This window comes from Camelus ferus, chromosome 11 (genome assembly GCF_009834535.1).
Source record: "Camelus ferus isolate YT-003-E chromosome 11, BCGSAC_Cfer_1.0, whole genome shotgun sequence".
Classification (NCBI taxonomy): domain Eukaryota; kingdom Metazoa; phylum Chordata; class Mammalia; order Artiodactyla; family Camelidae; genus Camelus; species Camelus ferus.
Window position 1 is genome coordinate 57,796,555 of NC_045706.1, and position 24,693 is coordinate 57,821,247.

Genomic DNA, 24,693 nt, shown 5'->3' on the forward strand with positions numbered 1-24,693 from the left:
AGCTCAGGCCAGCATCAGGGCATAGGGACAGGGGCTTCAAGGTTCCAGGAAAAGCCCAGGGACTTGGACCAAGGCAGAGGCCATCTTGGAAAGCAGGCATGTGGGCAACTCTAGTACTGGGAAGTATGGGGCCAGTGCCTAGCTGTGAGTGTGGGCCATGCTGAGAAGGAGAAAGACAGTACAGACAACCCGAAGGGACCAGCCACTGTGGTGGCATTGGAGGGGATCCCCAGCCACGAGGGTGAGGCCAGGCCAAGGGCCACTGCATTAGGGAACAGTGGGGGCCAAGGGGCTGCCTGCACAGTCACACTGGGACAGGCACGTTAGGCTTCAAGGTAATGAGCTGGGAGACAGGGGTGACACGCCAGGCAGGCTCTCCCACTTGTGGACCCTCAGGATGGATAGGCAGCCAACAGCTGTGACTCCAAGAAGCTTGCAGAACAGTTTGTGTGTGTTTTTTTTTCCTGTGGTTGAGCTCAGATTTTCTAATTATGTGAAATAACATCCTACTTTACAATCTGACAGCTCTGAGCCTGAATCCCACTTCTGCCACCTAAGTGTGACTTAGAACAAGACACCAAGCCTCTCTAGGCCTCACTTCCCTCATTAATACGTGGTACAGAAAATCACTGCTATGAGGGTGACACGAGCTAATCTGCATAAGCACCTGCCGCCAGCTTTGTTTCTGCTGATGCAGGATCAGAGGACAGGTGCTATTCTTGGCCATGCAAGAGGGCATTTGAGGACAGCTCCTCAAAGGAGAAGAGGATTCCAGCTCATCGTTAGCTCCAGGATGTTTCCACCCTCCGATAGGCCTGGGAGCCTTTCCTTTTTATTAGACGAAGAGAGGAGGGTGGACCAGGAGGGAGGTGGGGAGGGCAGGGCAGAGGCCAGAGCGACTGTGAGCCGTGCTGCCCTGCAGCCCACATTCAAGCATCGACGCTCCCAGGGAGTTAGGAACTGATGCGGCTGCCCCTGGAAGAACCTGTGGGAGTCTGTACTGAGCAGCTGTTCCCCAGACTCCAGCTGGCCAAGTCTGGGGAGGAGCCAGGGTCTCCTGCTCCTCTGAGGGCTTCAGGAATTCCGTTACTCTGAGGACTGGAGGCTTTGAGAAAATCCAGGGTCAGCTCACCTTGCGTGAATGTGGCATCTGTTCACAGGCAGTAACGCTTCCCTGACAGATGACAGCCTTCAAGGGTCCTGGCCACGCGAGGATGGGCAGGGAGAATGGGGAGGATGCCACATGAGGACCAAGGCTGCTGAGGACTGGCCTGTGGACGTAGGGAGGACCCCTTAGGAGATTCACAGAAATAGCTGGGTAGGGGCCGGCAGTGCTCAGAAGGGCTTAGTTTCCTGAATGAGGTGGTGATGGTTTAAACAACTGTAATTTGATCAATAGCATAAGTGGCCTTATTTTGTAGCAACAGGCTGGTGATGCTGGGCACGTTATAAAATTATACAAATATACCTATTTGTCTGAGTGAGGTCCAGCCCTTCATTTATTGATAATTTACTCAGTCATTCTTTTAATAACACAGTATCTGGGTGTATCATCTGTGCCAGGCTCTCCTCTAGGTGTTGGGTTACAGGCTCTAACAGGGAAGAAGAAAAGAGAAAAAGAACAATGTATTTCTCTCAAGTTGCTAATAGCAGAGGCCCAGGACTAGCAATTGCTTCATTCTTCTCTTTTTATGGTATGAAATCTTTATTAGAAAAATGAAGGTATCACCAAATACGTATGCTTTCATCATAATACGTATTCCTAGATGGAAGTATCGATAAGAATAGCTTCTAGTTCTAAAGCCTTTATGACGTATTTTATAACATCTGCTCTAACACCCTCTCCTGCAAAGTTAGGATTTTTTTTTTTCATTCTTCAGTTTTATTAGGTAGAATTGTTACAGTTTGACTGCACATATACAATATATTACATGTAAATACATATGCAAAATACACTGCACATATTTTTCAAATTAACATATGTGTACTGCTCATTGTTTCTAAGAACATTTAGAGCTTTAGCTTTTTAAACTTACATAGTTATCAAAGGAATAAAGCCAACCACAAAATAAGAATTAATTCAAAATGATACATACACCTGGCTATTAACAGCAACATTATAATTGCCAAGATACGGAGGCTTCCTAAGGGAACATCAGTAGATGAAGGGATAAAGAAGATGCAGCATATAGACATATAATGGAATACAACTCACCCCTAAGAAAGAAGGGTGTTTTGCCATTTGTGGCTCTTCATTCACTTTTTTTTTTCACTTCAAACCCCAGAATTTTATAAAGCAATGGCTTCATTCTTAAAGCAAGTAACCCTGCTTAATAATGTCTCCTGAATCAAAGGCACTTGCCTTAAAATGACATGGTCTAAGCCCTAAACAGATAAGATTCCCAAGAGCCTGACTGAATCTAAAACTAATCTAAAACTGTAGCACCTTGTAAACATTCTTTATGCAGAATATTAAGTAAGCATTAATTAAACAGAATGTGAAGGATGTTAGCAAAGATATAATGTCATTACATGTATACACATATGTAATCGTAGTAAGATCTGATGCTCCAAATGACCAGTCTGTATGGTAAGTTACATTTTTAAAAAACACACAAAGGGACACAGATGCCTTAAATGGTGATAACATTGATTGAGGGCCTGCTATGTGCCAAGTATTGTTCTGAGAGCTTTACATGCAAAAACGTGTGTAATCATCAGGACAGCCCTACGAGGTGGGTGCTATTATTGTCCCCATTTTACACATGAGGAAATTAAGGCAGAGGGAAATAGAGTCACAAAGCCAGTAAGAAGCAAAGCCAAAGTTTAAGCCCAGGAAACTGCACTCCAGAGTCTACACTCATACTCCTACTGTCATATTACCTAATCTATCTGAGTAATGTGTGTCTTTACTCTGGGATTTAGTCTAAAGGTCTTAAATACCAGATTGCCAGAGATCCTCTCTAGATTGTGTTCCCTCTTCTTAAATTTACGTGTTCACAGACGCAGCTGAATGCTGCCCCCGCTATGATGTGTTCCCGAGCCTGCCTGCTACGCTACACTTCTCTTCCACAACCCCTTCCCAGCTCCTGTCCCTCTGTCCATGCCCGCCACCAAGCTTACTTTGCCAGAAGTGGAGTCCAGAACATCCCCTCCTGCCTCCACGGTAGCCGCAGTCACTTCATGAAGGCTGCACCCTCCAAGACCCAGGCACCGCCTTTGATCCTGTGGAGGGAGGTACACAGAGCCCTATGCTCTGACCATGTTTCTTCAAAATTTATCCTGGGACATTTCTCAGAAACAAATTCTCTGCTACATTATATATATATGTGTGTGTTGTTTATACACATATGCATATATAACTATATCTGTGTACATATAATTTTAAAATATATGTGCTTCAGTGTGACAATGGCATTGTGGTTGTGTCTTTTTGAAACTTCTTTAGCTGTTAGGGATAAAAGTAACATATTCACAGGTAAGCCGTGAAGCTTTGTGTTTGCTGTAAACACTCCAGTTAGAAAAAAAAAAATGGTGGGGTGGGGAGGATACAGATCAGTGGTACAGTGTGTGCTTAGCATGCATGAGGTACTGGGTTCAATCTGCAGTACTTCCATTTTTTAAAAAAATCACCTGATCAAAAGATATTCTTTTACCCAGTGTACCTCCTCCTAATTTGCTAATAATTTATTTTTTCATTTGTTGAAATAACAATCGTTAAATTAAAAAAAAGACTCACCTGAATGAACTTAAAAACTTTTTTTTAAATTGTGTCTCCGTGATCACTGTGTCAAGCTCAGTGCCTGAAACCAACTAGGTGCACAATATTGTTGATTACATGGGTCAGGCCAAGTTGAGCTGTCACAGAAAATCGATTCCCCTCCCTGGCCCAAGGCTGTTCAGCCACTATCGCCCTCTCCATCTTTCTCCTTGTCCCCCACCCCCTCAGCATCTCTATACCCCAGGCCGTCCTCACTGACAGCTGTGTGGTCTCTATAGGAGCCATCCCTGTGCTGCGGGATGGCACGGGGGCACCTGGGGGCTTTCGTGTGATGAGGACAGCAGCACAGGCCCCACTCCCTGCAGCTGCAGGGGGCCTGAGCTGCCCAGACGTAGGCGCCCACGGGCACTGCGAGCAGCACAGCGCACAGGACCACCGTGGTGTGCAGGAGGCGCTCCCGCCCCTCCAGCCCACCATGGTCTCTGCCAGTCACAAACACCACACACCGGCCTTGGCGTGGGGGCTGGCCCCCCAGACTAAGACATGCCTCGTATTTTGTGCCAGGGAGGAGGTCATCCACAGCGTAGGTGTTGATTCCTGGGCCGACATGGACCACCTCCTTCCTAAGGGCTTCATCTGATGCAATGTAGAGGGTGAACCACTTCTCAGGGGTGTCGGCTGCTGCAAACCACTCCAGCAGGATCCCACGTACTGTCTGCTTGACCACACGCAGGTCAACATAGGCATTGCCCTCCGAGGGGGAGAAAAGAGAATGAGGTGCCTGGGCGGGCTGGACGTGGAGGGCAATGACAAGGGTGCTCCTGCCGATGGAGTTGGAGGCCACACAGGTGTAATTGCCCCTGTCTACCAGGTGGGCAGCAGGTATGACCAGCTCTGACACAGCAGCATCTTCTGCAGTGGACGAAGTCAACACTGGGTGGAGAGAGAGCAAAACAGCTTGGGTAGACATTTCTCTCTTAGACAGACTGCTGGAGAGTGTCCAGCAATGCCAGTTTTTTGTTAAAAGGTGATGGTGACCCTTCATTAAGCATGTACTTGGTACCAACTGTTTGCCTCTCAGCAACCCTGTAAGGTACAAACCTGATTTTTACATACGGGAAGTTGAGGATTAGAGCAATTAAGCAACTTGCCCAAAATGGGAATTCTTCCAAGGCAGTGATTGATCTGGAACCTTGTTTTCCTGTCTATGAAGAACACACTCTTTTAACTTCACTAGCTGCTCCCACCAAAGTACCTTAGCCTTGCTGAGCTGACACACTGTCTCCAAGAGATCTCTTACAATAGCGTGAGTTCACAATACTGTGAGTTTCAAGAAGTGCCCTTTTACCTCCCACAGGTGGGGTGGCCCAGAGCCTGAAGCCAAATGCCTGGATTCTATCCCTTTGCTAAGTATATGGTCTTGGATGATTAGTTTAGATTCTCCTGGTCTCAATTTCCTCATTAATAAAATGAGATGATAATAGTACTCAATGAATAAGTTTGATAATAAGTGCTCAGTAAGTGTTAGCTGTTAACATTACTGAGAGAATGGATTTAACATGTGCCAAAGAGACTGGCTATAGAGCACCCCAGAAGACAACATCTGAATGCATCTCCCCATTCTCAAAGAAGTCACAACGAACCCTGTATTTCTCCTTCACTGGTATTTAACCTCAAGCCAATGAGGTGTAATCAAAATGATCGGGGAAAAAAGTCAAAATTTCAGCTAATAAGGTATTTTTTAATCATCCAGAGATTTGTGACCATGTATAACCAGTATCTGGGGGACTGATTGTATTTCTCAAGTTTTACTTAGATATTGCTAACCGTCTTCCAAATAGCTTCCAGATATTTCTAGAGAGGCCATTCTGGTTTTATGATGTGCCCCAACCCTGCAGAGTGGCATTAAAGGGGATTCCAGCTGCAGTATGAAAGCAGAGCACAGAGATCCAGGAAACAAGAGACAGGTTTGAATCCCAGCTGTGGGGCCCACAGAGGTCCTTCCCTCTCCTGGGGTCCCAGTTTTACAACTTTAACCCAGTGAGGCCTGATCAACACAGTTGTGGGAAGCATAAAATTCAATCAATATCTGGGACTTCCCAATCTTGCCTGGTGATAAGAGTTAGCTGGGGGGTAAGGGATGGGAGAGGGAAGAAGCACTTGTTAAAATACATTCTTTCAAGCCCTCCTCTGGACTAACTAAATCAAATCTTCAGGAAGAAGCCTGGAAATCTTATTTCAAACAAGCACCCCAGGTGAGTCTGTTCAGACAAGTTTAAGAGATAACAGATAGTTTCTAGAGTCAATTCTTGTCAGAAAGTCTATGATTTAAAAATATACAGTACAGTGTTATGCATATAAAAAGCTTTCAAAAAATAGACTTGTTCATATACAATTCTATAATATTTATACAATATGTTAAGTCAATTTTCACATATATATGCATATATACACACACACACACACACACATATACACACACATATTTACATCTATATGTCATATAGAGATCTGTATGCAGCCATTCAATATAATTCCAATAGTGGAACACTATCTTGGAATTTTTCCTGTTGTGGTAAATAGAATTCAGTTGTATCCCAATCTTACCTGCACTCTTCCTACATGATTGACCCAATTTAGAACTTCTATATTGAGGCTAAGGTTACTACAGACCTTCCCACCCCCCCACCCCCCCACCCCCAGATATTTTGAGAGGGCGCATGTAGCTTACCATCAAATTTTCTCCACATGCTCAGGGGATAAGTCCATGCAATAGCTGGTAAGGGGTTAGCTTGTGCCAAGCATTGCAGGGTCACATTCTGTCCCACCTGGATGCTGACATTGGCACTGGGAGTTGACATCTGAGGCTTCAGGCAAGTACTGAGCTCTGTTTCCTGAAAAATCTGCCCTGCCTTGGAGAGAGGACCTCGGCACATCAGGTAGGGATTCACCAGGATGAGTGGAAGGCTGATGGACTTTACAAACTGGACAAGTCCCCTTAGGCGACAGTCACATAGCCAGGGGTTGTCATGCAGCGCCAGCACCATGCTGGAGAGAATCTCAGCCCCACAGCCAGGCTGCCGGTGTTTCTGGTAGGCTGGCCAGTTCAGGAAGACACTCTTGGATACAACTGTAAGCCTATTGGAGGATAGGTCAAGGTAGGTCAGGTTGCCCAAGAACTGAAGAGCTAGTTCAGGGAGGACATCAATCCAGTTGTGTTTGAGATCTAAGACCCTTAGGAGTGGGGTGGCGTGGAACGCTGTCCATGGTACTGAACGGAGTTTGTTCCCTTCCAGTCTCAGTTCTTTCAGTTCTGACAGGTGCTCCAGGGCTCCCACGTGGATCACAGTGACATTGTTAAAATTGAGCCAAAGGTACTCCAAGGTGCTCATGTTGATGAAGGACCCTCGAGGCAGTTCAAATAAGGGTGAATTTTCAATTCTCACTTGCTTGAACTCTTCAGGAAGGTTCCTTGGAATTTTTCCCAAAGAGAACGACATGCACTGCAGAGTCCTGTACAAAAAAACAAGAACAGCTTGAGACAAACATCAGGAAGCTGGGAAGTGGGGTCAGGCTTATCCTGGCATTAGAGACATGAATTAGAAGGAAAAAAAATACTATTCACTTGAAATAGAAGAGTTAGAAACATTTTGGTAAAAGTGCACAGTTTACTCAAGTTCAGCATCAACTAGAATGGGTCTCACAGAAATTTCCTGCCAAACCTTGGCCTTCTCCACTCCACATCATCCCCAAATAAAGCCCATCCCCTACAACCTTCTGGGATCTTGCGAGCACAGCACACCTGCCAAAACTCTCCTCTGAGCAGGTACATCCTGGCAGACAGGATGGCTGAGCGGCAAGTGAATCCAGAAAGACCAGAACTAGCAGGAAACAGTGAGAAACTGAAGCCATGTTCTTCTGTAAGAAACTACCTTACAAGTTTTTGAGCTAGTACAGTCCACGCTTCAGAGTGGCAAATCCTATTATTGGTAATCCATCATGATGTAGGCCAGCACTGAAGCAGTAAAGCCCTTGGATGCTCTGAGGTCTGTTATGGCACAGACCGCAAGCTCAGTAAGCATCCAGGACAGGGAGATATGTCTCTCAACTGAGGTCAGAATATTCACCCTTTTTTTCTAGTTCTTGAGTCCGGAAAGCAAACTGTAAGCCAGATGTCCAATTCAGTCCTGGTACTGCCTCCCCTCAACCTCGTACATAAAGATCTGAGACACAAGCAGGTAATGCTATTCTGATCACCATGGTTCGGGTGATTTGGCCAGAATCTGCCTAATACTTCACCAGTCACTACTGGCTCCTGAAATCTAAACTTTTCAACCATTCTCTAAAGGTGAATGCAGAAAATGGTTAACAAAGTAATTCTGCAACCGCTCCCATCAGTGGTGATTTCCCCAACCCCTCGTGTGGTGGATTCATTTTTCCACTGTTAAGACAGCTGCATCTGCTGCTTGGATGACCAGAATCAGAGAAACATCACGGTGCAGAGGTTAAATCACAGGATTGTTTCCTGATTAAATCAAAATATGTGTTTTGTGTGCTTCTCACAATTTTCCCTGAATGCTGTGTATTTCACATGTTAAAAATGAAAGCCTACATTTTAAAGTGAGATAATATGTGATTTTTGGATAGTTGCCCGGCCACCCTTCATTCATTCAACAAATATATATTGGTCATCTGCTCTAAGCCACATCCTTTCTAGATGCAAGAATGGCCATGATGGGCAAGACTGTTATAGATCCTGTCCCGTGGGGTCTTCTCTCTGGCTTATGTTTTCTAGCCCTGAGATCTTTGGAAAGTCAGATTCTCTTGTGCAAAGTAAGGAAATTAGTAACTACTTTACGGTGCTTCTGGGATATATTAAGATTGTACAAAATTAAGTATGTAACATACAGTGGGTGCCCAGTAAAACTTAATATACCTCCCACACCAACAGACTCTTGAAGAGTAACAAGGTCTACTTTCCATTACTTGGGGTACTTTTTTTTTTTTTTTTTTTTTTGGAGATGGAGGTAGTTATGTTTATCTGTTTGTTTATTTTTAATAGAGGTACTGGAGGTTGAACCCAGGACCTCACACATGCTAACTAAGCACACACTCTACCACTGAGCTACACACTCCCCTCAGGGTATGTTCTGATGCCTGTTGAAAATCCATGGGTTCCCCTATGATTCATGATATACATTATACCCTATAAAAGGCCTCAGGGAAGAAAATCCGCTTAGTAGCTAACCAGTGAGGCAGGAAATGGGTCAGCAGCTAAGCTGATTACACACCAAGCCTTCCATCCAAGTCAGATGTATTTGCTGGAGTTCCCAGACAGTTGAACTCTACGATCTGGCTAGAACTCTGGAGTTCCTTTCCAGGTAAAAACCAAAACATGGAGAGCGCTATGGATACAAAGCCATGACAGACATGGAAATGTGCTGCCTTGGATGCCCTTTGAGGAATGAGTTGATGCTCAGCTCTAAGGAGTGCTTGCACTAGGTCATGCCTTCCCCAAGGCAGCCCCGTACAGAGAATGAGGATGGTGAGGGCACAAGGCCCTGGCCAGTTTGGCCTGATGAGGGACAACTCTGATTCTCACTCCAGAGTCCAATATCATGTTGGCCAAGATTTTGTCAGGCTTGCTTTGTGAGAAAATGTGATTCAATCCATGGGTGTCACAAACGTCTAGTGAATTCTTTTCTCATCTCACAATATAAAAGCCTAAAGAGCTCCTCATCCCCCACAATTTCTTCTCTGTTATCCCATCTAACCTTCTCAAATGAATCCAGCTCAACCCATCTGTCCAGTGGTTTTTCTAGAAGCTTGAGAAGAACACCCACTGGCATGTCATCTCTGGAGTCACCAGGTGACTTCCACACTGCTCCCTCTCCTCTCCCCACTCCCTCGTCCTTGTTTGGCATTTGGGCATAAGGAGTAGCCGCGTTCTCGGTTAAAACAGGAGACTAGGACGATTAAAAGCTTGGGTCGTGTCGTTTACCTTAAATAACTAGTGCTTAGGTGGTGACCCTAAACTCAAGAGATTTAACAACAAAAGGAAGGCATCCGAGAATACTGCACCCCCATCTCCCTTCTGGTGGGATGCTTTTGGAAACTTGGCTCTTAGAAGGGGGAGGTATAGCTTAAGTGGTTGAGCACACGCTTAGCGTGTGTGAGGCCCCGGGTCCGACCCCCAGTATCTCCTTTAAAAATAATAAGTAAACCTAATTACCTCCCCCCACCAAAAAAAAAAAAAAATACTTGGCTCTTAGAGTTATTAGTAGAGACAAAGTCACAGGAGAGGAGTTACTCTGTGGTTTGTGATATAATTAGATTAAAAAATGGCTTCTGGGTGGAAGCTCCCTAGCTTGTCTTAGATTTCCTATCTATTCAATTGGAAAATGTCACCCCAATATCGTCGGAACTCTGGGATAGCTCAGAGAACTAGTCCACCCATCAGGAAGCAGACATGCTGTCCTTCTTCCTTCTCAAGCTGGGGCTCTTCCTTCACTCCTCCACCTGCTGTCAACCACGTCTGAAATGGTCCTTTTGGCTCCCCATGCTCTGTGGCAAGCCTGTGATAAACACACAGAAGACTACATCCCCAACCTGCCTTGAAATAGGTGGGCTGCATGACCAAAATTCAGGCTAATGAAACATTGGGAGGAAATAATGTTTTTAAAGCCCCTGTGTGATTCTCCAGGTCTTCTTTTCCCTTGTTGCAAGAATTGTTGACATTCCAGGCAGTGGAGCCTTCACCAGCCTGGACCCCTGAGCAAGTAAGAGAACAGAGCCTTCCTTCCATCCACGTTTCCCGTGCACTCAAGTAGACTCTGTGACAGCAGGAATAAATATTTCTATGTTAAGCGACTGAAATCTGGGAATTGTTAGCACAGCATAAGCCTAACCTATCCTGACTGCAACACCCCTGCAATCAAATGAAATATGCTCAAGTGCTTGTAAGTTGATTTTTGTCTCTCCTGGATTATGTGATGGTTAAAACAAAAATTTCCAGCTTTATCCTCTAAACGCACTGCTCACTGAGTCCCTTGATTTTAACACCCACATCTACTTTCCAGGATAAAATTTCTGTCGTTTGCCTTTTGGTACTCTGCAAGTTTGCATGTCTACATTAAGTGACATCAGGCATACCCTCTGCCTAAGTCAGGAGGAATATAACCACGTCGTAGCAAAAAAAAAAAAAAAAAAAAAGATATGATGGAGATGTTATGATTCCAATCAACCTCCAAACAAGGCTTCCAATGACTGCATGCTGTGGGATCACCATAGTGCAGACTGGTCTTCAGCAATTGGGAAACTAGAAATCCTTCCCCCAGGACTCTAAGAAGACTTTAGGTTTTCAGGGACTGACTCATACTAACTAGACTCATATACCAAAATACCAGATATCATTTTATTTCTTACAAACCAGATATCGCTTTATTTTTTACAGTGTGAATTTTTCCAGTGATTTGAATGTTCATGAGCACAGTTTTTCCAGTGATCTGAATGTTCATGAGCACAATCCAGGATAACTCTTCTCTACAAGAGCAAACAAGGGAAGACAGAACACACAAAGAAAGGCTGACAGATGGGTATTTGGATGCTGACCATCTTGGGAGCCATTGCATCCATACCACCAAGGTACATCTTCATGAATCATTGGAAAGCTGAAACTTCTCTCTCTTTTTCTGTCTGTCTGTCTGTCTGTCTCTCTCTCTCTTTCACACACACACACACTACTAGAAAAATACTAACACATTCTTGCTTTCAAGTTCCTGATTATTCTTTAAACAAGGTTCAATAAAACTGAATGCATGTTAGTTGGGCCAATAATTATTCAATCTCAATTGGCTCAGCCAATCATTTAAAGAAAACATCGTTTATCATTTCAACAGATGGCTGCTTTCATCCACTGTACTTATGTTTGTTCTGATTTGGGGAGTGCCCGTCAACCTCGTATCAATTAATCAGAGTTGAGTCTTGAGTCTCACAAGACAAAGCAGAAGTGCCTTTACACATCTAGATCAAGGGTTGGAAAACTACAGCCTGGGAGCCAAATCCAGCCTGCCACCTGTTTTGTAAATAACATTTCACTGGAACACATCCACGCCCATTAACTTACATACTGTCTCTGACTGCTTTCACACTATATCAGAGGAGTTGAGTAGTAGCAACAGAGCCTAAAATATCTCCTATCTGTCCTATCTGGCTTTCTTTACAGAAAAAAGTTTGCTAACCTATGAAGTAGACCATGGCTTTGTCATCTCCCAACCAAATAATATCTCTTACCAGCAGCAATGGCCCCCAAGTTATAGACAGGTGTATCCTCCAGGTGATGGGCAGGAAGTCTCCATGTATAGAAATCCCATGTTCATGTGCACTGGTGCTCTCATGGTTCTAATTTCAGGTTACAGCAGCTCAAAAAAAAAAAAATCCATTTCCATAGTAAACCTGTGTGGGTCTCACTGCAAAGATCAACACTGAATAAAGACCCTCATCCTGGCCAGAACATTACCAAAGACATGAATCATCCAAGAAAATCCATCACTACCCTCTACAAATTATTCAGCTCTTTGGGCTTCGATTTTCTTGTCTGTAAAATCAAGTTAGCCTAGCCTCCGTAACAGAATATTGTGAAGATCAAATGAGAGCAAACAAGAAAATACGTTGTAAGGTCATCTGTTGCAAGGTCTTTTGTAAATGCGACAGGGAAATACAGTAACTTTAGAAATCACTGCATCACACTAGTTTTTACATTTAGCAAATATTCAAGACAATGTGGAGTCTCTTAGGTGATACCAGCAAAAAAAGATTCCTTGCCATCACTTGCCATCCCCAAATATCCTCAGTTGTTGCCCTTGGCACCAAACACCCTGGATATTCCCTTCATTAGGGCTCAGTCTTACAGACAAGAGAGAGCATCCACCCTTCTGCTGGGAACGCTCACCTTCTCCTGTGCAACAGAGACAACATCTCAGATGTTTCCCAGCTTTAAGCAAACTGAACAGGAATCCTCCTTCGAAGTGGTTTACTGAGTGATCCAGAAGCCTCCGAGACACCCTCAGAAACCTAGGTAAGTTTCCGTTAGAGTCACAAAGGCTGCTCCACGGGGACAGAGATGAGCCGTGTGCCAGACATGACAGCATTGTGTGTACTGTGCCACCTGCCACAGAGGGTCTCTCAGATCCCTCCAGCCTGATGCTCTGGGAGTAAACGAGCAGTAGTCTCTTGGGCATCATCCAAACCTCTAGAATTTACTGAAAATCAGATGATTATCTCTAGGCATAATGGCACTCAGAGAAAAAAAATGTTAGAATCCGTGAATGTACACAGTGAGGGCATGATGTGGGTCTCTCTGTGTGTATGTATGTGACTATACAATTGTGGCGAATGCATAGATTGTGTGTGAGTGCCCAAGAGTTAGGATAAATGTAATCAAGATGCAGTATAGGGAAATGGTAAGGACTATTCATCCTGGAACCAAGTGTGCTCCAAATTTTAGAGTTGCCACTAGCAATGTACTTGTGGGCAATGTAGATTAGATCACAGCTCAGCAGAATATGTCCCGCTCCACCGTCACCTACATGGGAGAACAGTCTTTTCTTGCCCTATTAAAGTTTAGTTTTGGCCATGAGACTTGCTTTGGCAGGTAGAATATGGGCAGAAATGGCAGTGTTAAGAGCTTAAGAGAAATGTTTTTGCTCATTTCTCTGATATCACCTGACATCTCCAAGAAAGAAGCCTGCCCTAGGTAGCCACTGACTGTCCATCTTGGGCCTCAAATAGGTCATATGGTAGAGAGCCATGCCAGTTAACCCACCGACCTGGGGGTTTTGTGAAAATGAGTGCTTGTTGCTGTATACTACTGCAACTTTAGCTTTATTTGTTATGCAGCAAAAACTGACTGATACAGGCAAGTTACTTACTCTCCCTATTTCTTCTCCAGGTAAATGGGGAGAACAGTGGTGCCTGCTGCAAAGGGTTGTCATAAGAATTAAATGAGCTGATGTATTTAAAGCACTTAGAACACTTCCTGGCACATAGTAAGTGCTTATGTAAGTGTTAGCTGCTGTTGTTGGTGTAAATGTATCAGTAAGCAGGTACCCAAGTGGGTAAGAGCGGGTGAGCATGGACTCAGGTGTGAGGCTGTGGAAGAAGAGGGAGAGCGAACGGGAGCAGGTGTGTAGGCATCTCTGTGCGCGGCGGGAACACGGCCCTCAGCAGAAGTACTCGTTGATCCGTCGGCCCGCCCTGGTCCCCAGAGCCTGAGAGTCCAGGCTGGAACGGGCGGAGAGGAGCCTGTCGGCCTCGCTGAGGCTCTGCTGGGACAGCTCCTCCGAGCCGTCCTCGCTGTGGCCCAGCCTCTCCAGGGTGACGTAGGCACCTGTGGCCTCGGCGGCGCCCCCGGTGCGGCACTTGCGCCAGCGCCTCCGGAGCGCGCCGCAGCAGACGAGCAGCGTGAGGGGCAGGGCGATGACGGCGGCCACGCTGATCACCACCACGTTGATGAGCCGCTGGGTGCCCTCGGCGTCCGCCACCTCGTCGGTGGAGAAGATGACGCACTGCTCCTTCCGGGGCACCAGGCCCCGCACGCAGACGCACGCCACGTACTTGAGCTTGGGTACCAGCCCGCGGAGGGTGACGCTGGTCTTCCCAGGCTGCACGACCACCCGCCGCATGTCGCGCTGCCCGAAGACCGCGTACAGGACACTGAAGGCAGTTGTGTTCCCAGCCTGGGGGGCCTTCCACACCAAGGTCACGCTCTGGTAAGTGTCTCCCACCACCTTGAGAGCGCTCACCCTCTGGGCCTCCTGGGGTCCTGCCTGCACATCCAAGTGCTCTCCTGGGGCCCCCATCTGGAAGTGCTGGAGGGTCAGTTGCTCCTTCATGTTGGGCACAGGGGGCCCAGTGGCCGGGGCAGCAGGCTCGGGGATGTGGGGGACGTGCCTGGCCACCATCTTATTGTAGGCAGCAGCTTCTGCCCCTCCACCTGTCCTTGCCCAGAGTGCCCCTGGGCTCCCGCTGTGTTCCGTGGACGTCTGGGGCTCAGTGACGACCAGGGAGATGAGAGTCTCAGAGGCTCCCAGGAAGTTCTTGGCCTGGCAGATGTAGTCTCCAGAGTCAAGGTGGGACACGGCAGGCAGGCCCAGCAGAGTCCAGCTCGTGCCGTCACCGGAGACTTCCTGGTGCACTGCGGGGAAAGAGGCATGTGTGGGAGAGTGAACGGGCCCACCTGCCCCCAGTTTCCTCCCAGGGCCAAGTTCACAGCCCCAGGATTGTGCACATTCTGCCGAAGACCCTATTATCCTGAGAAAAGACTGGGTGTCATTGAACTTTTCTGAGATTAGCCAAGGGGATGGAGATCACCTGGGCTCAAATTTGGAGCCATCCAGTCTGAGGCAGAGTCGAAGAATGATCACCTCCTAAATCTGAGATGTCCCAGCTGTGCCTTTCAGGGCCCCGGAGTTCTGCAGGGCTGACCCCTCAGGAGCAGGGGGCTGGTGCTCTGGGGGTAGGGTGGGCTGGGTGAACCTGAGGCAGAGGCCGAGCTGGAGGTGCCCTGCTCACCCCTGCCCAGACCCGCTGCCACTTCAATCACAGCATCTTCAACCCTCTGGAGCTCCTCACACAATTTTGTTTGTACATTGATTTCAAACCCATGGTCCTAGAGCTACACTTGCCAACCTAACTGAGGGAGACACAGAAGAAAGTTGGGAGGTGTGGGAGGTTTCCTGGTCAGGTGCCAAGAAATTATTTCCCCTCCACCCTCTTCCTTCACGTAGGGGGGCCCATGACTCCTGCAAACCCCACTACCCAGTGCCAGGGATGAACTATCTCTATCTACACAGCAGAAAGGGCACTGACCGAGGAGTCGCCAGATTGGATGACTCCCAGCTCCTCCTTGTATGAGCTGTGCGATGTCGACCAAGCACACAGCCTCTCGGAGCCTCAGTTTACTTACACACAGAATAAGGAGGATGGTCAGGTTGTTCTTTCAAGTTCAATGACATTATGCACACAATACATTTAAGACATGAAGAGCTCAAAAGATGTTAACTCAGACCACTAACTACTCCTAGTGATACAGGCTTTTCATATTTACAAATTGGAAACTTAACTGTAAATATTAAATATACTAAGAGAGTATCTTCTACCAGAAAGCCCACATTTTGTTCCCCGCGGAGTGGGCCCGAGTCTCTGATAGAGTGGCTGGTGGAATATGTAGGGTTGAGAGCCACTGTCATCTGAAGCCATTGTCCCCATGCCCTGCCTCTGGGCAGAGACGGGCCAAGTCCACTCAGACAGGATGAGAGTAAAGAGCCTTGCTCAGCCTAACTCCCTCTCCCTGGCTAAGCTGACACCACCCGCCCCATTTGGGATGCTGAGTGCTCTGCCCCAGTCCGGGATCTCAGCACAGCAGTCCCTGTAGTTCACATACCTGTACCGTTGAGTGGGTGCCCGTTGGCCCTGCTCCAGCTCATCTCGGGCCCAGGGACCCCGGTGGCCCCACAACGTAGCAATACTGCGCTGCCCAAAGGGGACCTGATGCTGGCCGCCCCCGGACGGAGCTCCGGACTCTGGCACTTCCTCAGTTCCAGCTGGCTGAAGGCCACTCCGGCCAGGCTGCGCGGACTGGCACACCTCAGTCTGGCCTCTATGAAGGCCAGGTTTGGGGCCCAGCCCTCCAGGAAATGGACCAGGTCATAGAGTCGGCAGTCACACACCCAGGGGTTGTCCTGCAGCCCTGCAGGGGTGAGAGGGGAGGTGAGAAGTGAGCCCTAGACAGTCAGAACCCCAGACCCGGCTCCCCTCCCTGCTCAGGGAGCACAAGGCACACCCAGAGCTCAGAGTCAGCAGAACTGGCCGCCAGACCCAGCTCCTTGCCTCACTAGCTGCGCAACCAGAAGCCCGGTTCTTCATGCAGAATGACAGCATTACTTCCCTTTCAGGGTGGCTATAAGCATAAATAACGGTACATCACATTAAGCACTGGGTGAGCCATACAGCATGCTGACAAAATTGACAACCACTGCTGACACGCTCGGACTGAGCCTTTCAGACTCCCGGCCAGGCAGTGGGTATTTTTGCAATAAGTGCAGTATGCCCAAATCCATTCCTACAAGTGCTCCATGAGCCCTGACCCTTGACCCCTGTCTTCCCAGTGTAAGTGGCACTTTCAGCGTCACCCCAGCAAAGAGGGTGGCTGTTCGGAGCCATGGTCCCTTGGACACAGGCTCAAAAGGACAGGAGTGAAGAGGCCAGGAAATCAAATCCAATGTTATATTCCAGCCCTCTTTACTTTAAACTTGAGCATCTTTGCAGAGCTGAAAGCAGGTCACTGCACCGACCGTGTCAATGAACCTTCAACAGGTTAGGTATCGTGTGTCCTCAATTCTAAGACACAATTCCTTTTCACATGTTTGCATTTCTAAAAGACAAAATGAGTGCATGTAATGTGAAGTCCTTTCTATCCCCCACAGATGGTTATTAACTTTGATAGTGTCTAATCAGTAGCATATTATGTTACATACATGTATTTGATGTATTTGGAAGGGGAAATGTCAAGGGGAGGTGGATTCAGATCTGCTTGTATCTGTGACTCTCGGGTCCTTTCGAGCACTAGCTGGGAAGGTGCCAGTTCCTCTTCCACCCCCGCTCGCTACCCCATCCCGCTGACTGCTACCCTGTGTGACTGGTTAGATGCATTTAGTGATACATCTGCACCCCGAGAGTCATCACTGCCCAGCTCTGGTGGTGAGCTACCTGGCTTTTACCCGTTACAACAGAGTCCCCAAAGAATTAATGCAAATAGCCAAATTAAAGGACGGTGAAACTGTTACCAGTCAGACTGGCAAAAGTTAAACGTTCTGACTACTTTAATTGTTAGCTTCATGAGAGAAGAGACTTTCATCCATCTTGTTCACTGCTGTATCCACAGCACCTAGAATTGAGCCCACACATTGGCTGGCACTCAAATAAGCTTGCAGAGTGAACACATGCATGGGTGGCTTCACACACCACTGGTGGCGGGTGGCCCAGACCCTTTAAAGACTATGATTAATTTTAAAACGTCTAATGTGCACACTCCAAGACCTAACACTTCTCAGTTCCTATCCTAGACAAACATTTGTCTGTGTGCACCAAGATGCATTGTCAAGAATGTTCCCTGTGGCTTCACAGGTGTTAAGATAATGGAAACAATCTAAAGGTCCATAAAAGGGGGAGTGGCTAAATAAACTGTAGTATAACTTATGATGGAATATCACAGCATAGTTTTAAAAAATGAAGTTGATCCATATGTAGTAACTTACAGAGATCTCCAAGACGTACTGCTGGGTGGAAAAGTTAGTGTTGGTTATTATATACAATCTGATGACATTTTATGTAAAACACGCAGCTAAAATTTCTGTGTACAAGTATGTATATGCACACGTACATAAATGTATTGCACAAGATAGGGGACATGCAAACAAACATAGAAGTGACTACCTTTTAGGAGGGGGAGAAGGAATTGGATACGGAAGACGGCATAAACAGGTCTTTAGCCTTCTCTGCAATATTTTAAATGTTTACCTATATTCATGTATGAGTTGTGTAATTAAAATTAAAATTACTTTTCCAGAATGAGTCTATGCCCCCACCTATCACCCTCAGAGACAAGCAGGTACCTTGGGTGGAAAAAGAGATTTGGCCCCCCTGGGAAGCCATTGGGTTATTAGGAACAGGGAAGAATCAAAGAAAAAAGGATCATTTGGTATAACCCATTCAACTCCGCTTTGGGAAACTGAGTCTCAGGGGGCCACCTCCTGGCTGCATGAACTGGAAGATCGCGTATACCTTATTTTCCTTATTTGTAACACTAGGTCAACATCCCTTGCCTGGGTTGCTCGACGTGGTGGTTGGAATATATAAATTTGATTTTCAAATAAGTAACCTTTTTTTTTTTTTCCATAAAAGTACTACTCTATTCAGTGCCCTTTATCAGGTGAGAATGTCTGTAGGGTGGATGGAGCTGGAATGGGGCTTGCTGTTCCCTGCCCTGCTCCCAAGAAGTGAGGCTTCTAAATATTCCCTCCTTAAGAGACTCTCCAGGGCCTCAGGGCAGGAGTTTTTCCCAAACCACTCTAAGAGTGCTCCAGAGTGAACACATGCATGGGTGGTTGCACACACCACTGGTGCGGGGGTGAGAACTGGCCCAGCCCCTTTAAAGACTATGATTAATATTAAAACGTCTAATGTGCACACTCCAAGGGGTCCCGGGGGGGCCATTTGGTCTCCTGACGGACCCCACATGAGCCACGGCATTCTCCAAGGACATTTGCCAGGACGCCTCTCTTCTTACACTACCCATTCACCCCCCACCCCCCACCCTCCACCAGTACCCCACCATGGTACCCATCCCCTCATGGGACTGGGACAGAGAACCAGCCTGTAGGACATGAGCTTTAGGCTCAGACCCACCACTTACTAACCCCCAGGTTGTGTTTGTTCATCTATGTTACAAAGGACACTGTACTTGTACCATCTACCCCTGGGATGTGGTGAGGGTCAAGTTCTCCAAGGGGGTGAGAAGGAGTTTAGTGCCACATTAATGCAGATGGCCAGGTGGGACTGACCAATTAACAAAGAGCAGGGATAACCTTCCTTCCATGGATGTGTACCTGGTGCTAAGAGGAGACTCAAGGGGGAGCGGGATTCATGTGATCTGAAGGTTGTTGAAAGCTGGGTTCCCTGAAGCAGGCTCTGAGATGAAGATTATCACGCAGGGAGACATGGAGCTGTGATGCAGGCCTGGTGTACCCCTCTGGAGCTGAAACAGCCCATCAGAACTGCCCCAAGTGGCTGGGCCTTCAGAATCCTATCTGACAGGGCTTGGTGGGGACTGTGCCCGACAGGATGTGCAGCCTTGGATGAGGCTGCTCGCATCTGAGGCTGTACCTGACAGGGCTGACAGCTGCAGGCTGCTGCCAACAGCGCCCCCAGAAACTGGGCAGCCAGGCCCACCTGGATGGGGATCTGGGTGGCACAATGGGTGTCTGCCATGTGTACCTACTGTGTGCTAAGCTCTGTCTTCTTACCCACAACTCCAACCCTTTAAGCTAGATTCATTTACCATCGTCTTTTTTATAGAAGAGAACCAAGCACAGAGAAGCTATGTAATTTGTCCTGGGACACACAGCTAGTAAGAGGTAGAGCTGGGATTTGAACTGCAACAGTCTGGCTGGGAACTTGAGCTCTGAAGCCTACCAGTGTGTGCCTCTCACTCAGTCTTCACTCAAACCCAGAAGGCAGGTGTGATTTCTATTTTCCAGGTAAAGAATCAATCCTCAGAGAGGCTTAGTAAACTTGCCTAAGGCCCCAAGGCTCACCAAGGCGGTTCCAAGTGAAGGATGCCATCTCTTACCTAGGACCAGCCTGGCGTGGTGGCCGGGAAGGAAGGGTCCGGCCTGCAGGCGAGCCCAGGTGGCGAGCAGCTCCTGCGGGAGCCTCAGCAGCTGGTTGCTGGAGAGGTCGAGGAAGGTGAGGTTCCCCAGGAAGCGCGCGGCCTCCGGAGGCACAGCCGACAGGCAGTTGGCCTGCAGGTCCAGCAGCCGCAGCTGGGGAGCGTCCCTGAGCGCCGCCCAGGGGAAGGCGGCCAGGCGGTTCCCGGGCATGCGCAGCTCGCGCAGGCGGCGGAGGCCCCTCAGCATCAGGGCGCTGAGCTCGCTGAGGGCGTTGTAGGGCAGCCACAGCTGCTCCAGGCGGCCCAGCGGCTTGAAGGCATCCCCGGGCACCCTGCGAATGGCCGTTCGCTCCAGGCGCAGTCTGGAGGTGTCCGGAGGGACAGACGCGGGAGGCAGGGTCATGTCAGGGTCGTTGCACACCACCGTCCTGGTCACAGAAATGGGGGTATTTGAGCAAAGGTCCTGTCCGGTCGCAGATTCCCCTTTCCCCGACCTCCTTTTCAGGAGTTTGCACGGGAAAACAGGACACCAAACCCAGGCTGTGGCGATCCCTGGAGATGGGCTGGGAACAAGCAGCCTCCTGTTTTCTCTTTGGGGATTTCCTGCTTTCAGAGCGTTTCCCAGGGGTCCCGGGGGGGCCATTGGCCATTTGGTCTCTTTCACTGGTCTGACGGACCTCAAACTTGAACTGCTATGTCCCGTCACAGCCCACACCACCTACAGGGCACTAATAATGAGTAGTATTCATAAATCCTGGGACCATCTTGTGCATTATCGCATTGCATCCGTGTGTTAAAAGCGATCTTTTGTTAAATTATACCTGTCTTTGTAACCGCTTCGGCTTTTCTTTAAAAAAACAAAACAAAACATAGCAAGGGCATCAGAAACACACAGGAAGCCTCAAGCCTCTCCTGATTCTGAGGGACCATGAAATGATCAAGGCATTTAGAAGCCAGGACTTTGCAGTCCCACAGCCGGATTCACCTCTGGGCTCTTTGCTTGCTGGCTGTATATCCTTGAGTGTACTATGTATAGCTGGGGGACGTCCTAGGAAGGGGAGGAGAAGAGGATGAAACTGCTCTCAGGGCTCAGATGGGGGGATGGGGAAAGTCAAAGAAGAGGCTGAAGATGGAGGAGGACTTGCTTGCGATGGAATGGGCACTCCTGGCCTTTCTGAGAACCCATAGAAAGGGGTCGAGGCTGAGGCTCCTGGGGGTAGGGCCAGAGGAAACCCAAAGTGGGAAGAGCATGAGGAGGCAGGTGCTCCCATCACAGGCAGGGTGGTAAGAAATACCTGGGATGTGGTTGGGTACCCCTGGGAGGTGAGGCAAGAGGATGGAAGAGGCCTGGGAAAGAAGGGGCTCGGGAGATAGAGAATGGTGGAGGGCGGGGGCAGGAAGGAAGGAGAGGAAAAGAAAGAAGTAAAGGGGAGACTTTCTGTGCCCTTAAGGAGAGTACCTCTCACAGCATCCTGGAGGAGGGCTCAGAAGGATTTCCTGGAGCTGGCACATCCATGCCCAACCCCACCCCATGTATGTAGATACCTGGTTCCCCTACAGAGCCACGGCCTGCTGACTGGAGGAAAATGCATCTCAGACCAGCCCCCTAAGATCCTTGGGCCTTGAGGTCCAGGGAGATGGAGGTCTCATCTGGCCACCACCTGAAGGCCCTGCATCCAACCCATCCCAGCCCAGCTGGGCTACCCACCCCACACACCTGGTGCCATACCTGGCTTTGCTGCCATCGCCCAGGACGTGGAGGCTGCAGCTGCACTGAGAGGGGCAGGCGTCCCGGGCCAGGGGGAGCCCTCCAAGGGCCAGGAGCCAGAGCATGCCCACTGCCACCCTCATGGCCCCTGGCTCCTCCATAGCCCGGGCAGGGGCCTGTCCCTGACTGCTCTGTCCTGCCGGCCCAGCGAGCCCAGCAGCTGCGCACTGGCTCATCGGCTGCCCACACCCCCACCTGAAGCCACCGGATAAACACAGACAGGCTGGGGATTAGGGAGGGGATCCCCGGCCACAGTGCTCAGCTGCTTACTGCTTCCTGGAATCACCCAGTCCTGAAGATGGGAGTGGGAGGTCCTGTTGCATAGCAACAGCCCCAAACGCAGAGAACCCAGGGTACCGCAAGGTGGGGCAGTGGGCAGCTGCCCCAGGGCAAGCAGCTGCTAGACTAGCCAGCTGCAAAGCCACCCCATGCTGGCCAGGCTGCGGCTGCATGACCCCTTGGGTGCTTGGGCTCAAAGGAGATGGAGACAGAACCTTGGTCTCTAATAAGGGCCACGGTAAATTCTCTCCAGGGACACTATCTCATAGGGAAAAATCAATGAGATGAAGGCAGTGAAGGCATTAGAAAGAGCCCAAGTTCCAGGCCAGGCCAGCTGGGTTCAAATCCTAGCTCTTCCACTTACAGGCTGTTACCTTGGGTAAGCCACATGGTCTCTCTCAGCCTCTATGTTCTCATCTGTCAAGGGGAAGTAATGGTACTCTCTCAGGATGTTTATGAAAATTAAACCACCCAAGTTTCCCAGACCTTGACAGTCTGTGGGAACATAAGCTTTCTGGGGAGTAGTAAGAATCCAGTTTTGCTGGTGCTTCCAATTACCTGGTCACAGAGAAGTTCGGAATATTCAGAAATTTGGGGGTGACCTCATGGGCTCGTGAACTCTACCAGCCTGCTGCCCAAACAGTTGCTCCCTGAACACCCTGTGGACCTCGAGTCTCAGATCACTGCCATCTGAGCTGAGCCCTTCTGGGCATTACCGCCAGTGCCAAAGGCATTGCTACCAACCCGAGTTCTTGAACCCTTGTATCAATAGAAATTGATTAGAGGCCAGGGGAGAAATTCAGTCTTTACTGGAACTCGTGCTGCAGCACAGAGGAGGAAAAACAAGTAACAGGTTCCCTTGGTCCTTTCCCGAGTCGGAGAGAGCTGGTCCCTTAAATGGGGTGAGGGTAGGGGCGGGTTGATGGGTCGGGCAGGAGGGCTGGCTTAGGTAGTCTGCCCACCCCCTGGTGGTGCTGTGTGCAGGGATCATGCCCAGTACCCTGCTTTTGCTCCAGACACCTCAAAAGTGGCAGTTGGGTTTTGATCTTTTTGTATCTTGTTGTTCACAATTTGCCCCAACTGCAAATGTATGTGGTTGTTTTTAGTCTCGTATAGTTTCTTTATATTTTGTTGCTTGAGGAGATGTTTGTCCAGGTGCAAGCATTGCAGCAAAGGCACCCAGGTCCCAGGTCCCAGCCTGTGTCAGCATGAGGCGTCTCAGCCTGAGGGCAGAGTGCCCCTCTCCTCAAGCTGTCTCACTCCAAGGAGGGCCCCAGGGCAAGACCTCCCAGAGCTTTTAAAAAAGGCACGTCACTTTTCACCGATTGCCCCCATCCCCAACCTCATCCCACCATAGACAACCCGCATTCATTTTTCACATTTGACCCCAAGGCTTTGCCCGCCGGCCCAGCAGACCCTGCCTGGCTTCTTTGGCTTTTCTAGTAGGTTCCTCAGTCCCTCATGACCAAGGGCCGAGGCAAGCCTACACCGTGAGGTATGACCACAGCGGGTACCTGGGGCCCCATTGTACTCATCAAATGCCTGTTTCAGGCCTGTTGCGACAATACTGGCTTCTAGGAAATACGGGTTCCCGTTCCTCCCTCTCTTCCTACTCAGCCAATATGATTTTCCCAGTGCTTTCCGTCCTGCACCTCCTCCTCCCCAAACCAAAAGGCCAGCCGCATCTCTGGCTCTTCCTCCTTCTGTTGGGCATGCCTCCGCATCTCTCACCTAGCTAAACTCTCCCTTTCATTCCCCGCCCTGTCCTGCTTTCTCTTCTCCCTTGAAGTCTTTTGTGATCTTGCAGGCATGAACAAAACCTGCCACATGTTTCCAGTTATGGTAATGCAAGATAGAAACTGGGAAGGGCAGGGAAGACTGTGGTAACTGGGTTATCACAGAAGGCTTCCAGGAGAACTGCTGGCAGTCAGGTCAGCCCTGAGGGGTGGTTAGGCTTGGACAGCAGTGGGGACCAACAAGAGGAAGGGCGCAGTAAATGGATATTTAACAGAATAAAATGAGCTGCTTGACCAGGAGTCCCCAGGGGTAGGAGATTGGGTTTCTGTTCCAGCTCTATCCAGGAATCACTGCATGACCTCTGGTCAATTGTTAACTGCTTTGACCCTCGGTTTCCTCCTGTGAAATGAAAAAGATGATGGTATCAGTTCATGGAGTTGTTGTAAGAACCATCATGAGACCATTCAGCACAGTGCCTGCCCCTTAGCAAGCACTTAGCTAGGTTGCTAATGTGCTCTGGGCCTTGGTTTCTTTATCTGAAAAATCTGGGAACTAGTTACATTCTTCTGGTCTTTCTTTCTCTCTCTTTCTCTCTTTCTTTTGGTTGGTGTTTCATGATGTAAATTTCACCATGAGCCAGTGGGTAACTTGGACCAAGACCTCATCTGTAGAAGCCAAAGGTCTTAGTGGGTCATGGGCCACTTAAAAAAAAGACAGCAGCCCCTCTGTCCCAAGTCAGGG

The 24,693-nt window shown here is 48.5% G+C and overlaps 2 protein-coding genes across 3 annotated transcripts; both read right to left on the reverse strand.

Moving 5' to 3' along the window:
- Positions 1 to 3,858: 3,858 nt before the first annotated feature.
- Positions 3,859 to 7,633, reverse strand: LRIT2 (leucine rich repeat, Ig-like and transmembrane domains 2). Of its 2 annotated transcripts, XM_006174006.2 has the most exons (4): positions 7,524 to 7,633; positions 6,453 to 7,234; positions 4,778 to 4,807; positions 3,859 to 4,654 (listed from the first exon to the last, which is right to left on the reverse strand). In XM_006174006.2, exons 1-4 carry the CDS (start codon positions 7,631 to 7,633, stop codon positions 3,900 to 3,902), a joined length of 1,677 nt encoding a protein of 558 aa, XP_006174068.1. In that variant the 3' UTR covers positions 3,859 to 3,899. The 2 variants fall into 2 exon arrangements, with proteins under 2 accessions (XP_006174068.1, XP_032347962.1); XM_032492071.1 differs by lacking the exon at positions 4,778 to 4,807.
- A 6,146-nt stretch (positions 7,634 to 13,779) lies between these two features.
- Positions 13,780 to 22,034, reverse strand: LRIT1 (leucine rich repeat, Ig-like and transmembrane domains 1). Its single transcript, XM_006173998.3, has 4 exons — positions 21,898 to 22,034; positions 20,130 to 20,596; positions 16,164 to 16,469; positions 13,780 to 14,915 (listed from the first exon to the last, which is right to left on the reverse strand). The coding sequence occupies exons 1-4, from the start codon at positions 22,017 to 22,019 to the stop codon at positions 13,942 to 13,944; spliced, it is 1,869 nt and encodes a 622-aa protein (XP_006174060.2). The 5' UTR covers positions 22,020 to 22,034; the 3' UTR covers positions 13,780 to 13,941.
- Positions 22,035 to 24,693: the final 2,659 nt, after the last annotated feature.

What these genes read in the sequence shown, in the direction of transcription:
- LRIT2 (XM_006174006.2), bottom strand. Translation starts at nt 7,633, where the DNA reads ATGGCTTCAGTTTCTCACTGTTTCCTGCTAGTTCTGGTCTTTCTGGAT. An exon ending in TCAGAGGAGAGTTTTGGCAG is followed by an intron (nt 7,235 to 7,523) that starts GTGTGCTGTGCT and finishes TTTTTTGTACAG; the next exon opens with GACTCTGCAGTGCATGTCGT. An exon ending in AGGCAAACAGTTGGTACCAA is followed by an intron (nt 4,655 to 4,777) that starts GTACATGCTTAA and finishes CTCTCCACCCAG; the next exon opens with TGTTGACTTCGTCCACTGCA.
- LRIT1 (XM_006173998.3), bottom strand. Translation starts at nt 22,019, where the DNA reads ATGAGGGTGGCAGTGGGCATGCTCTGGCTCCTGGCCCTTGGAGGGCTC. An exon ending in CCACGCCAGGCTGGTCCTAG is followed by an intron (nt 16,470 to 20,129) that starts GTAAGAGATGGC and finishes TCACCCCTGCAG; the next exon opens with GGCTGCAGGACAACCCCTGG. An exon ending in GCACCCACTCAACGGTACAG is followed by an intron (nt 14,916 to 16,163) that starts GTATGTGAACTA and finishes CTTTCCCCGCAG; the next exon opens with TGCACCAGGAAGTCTCCGGT.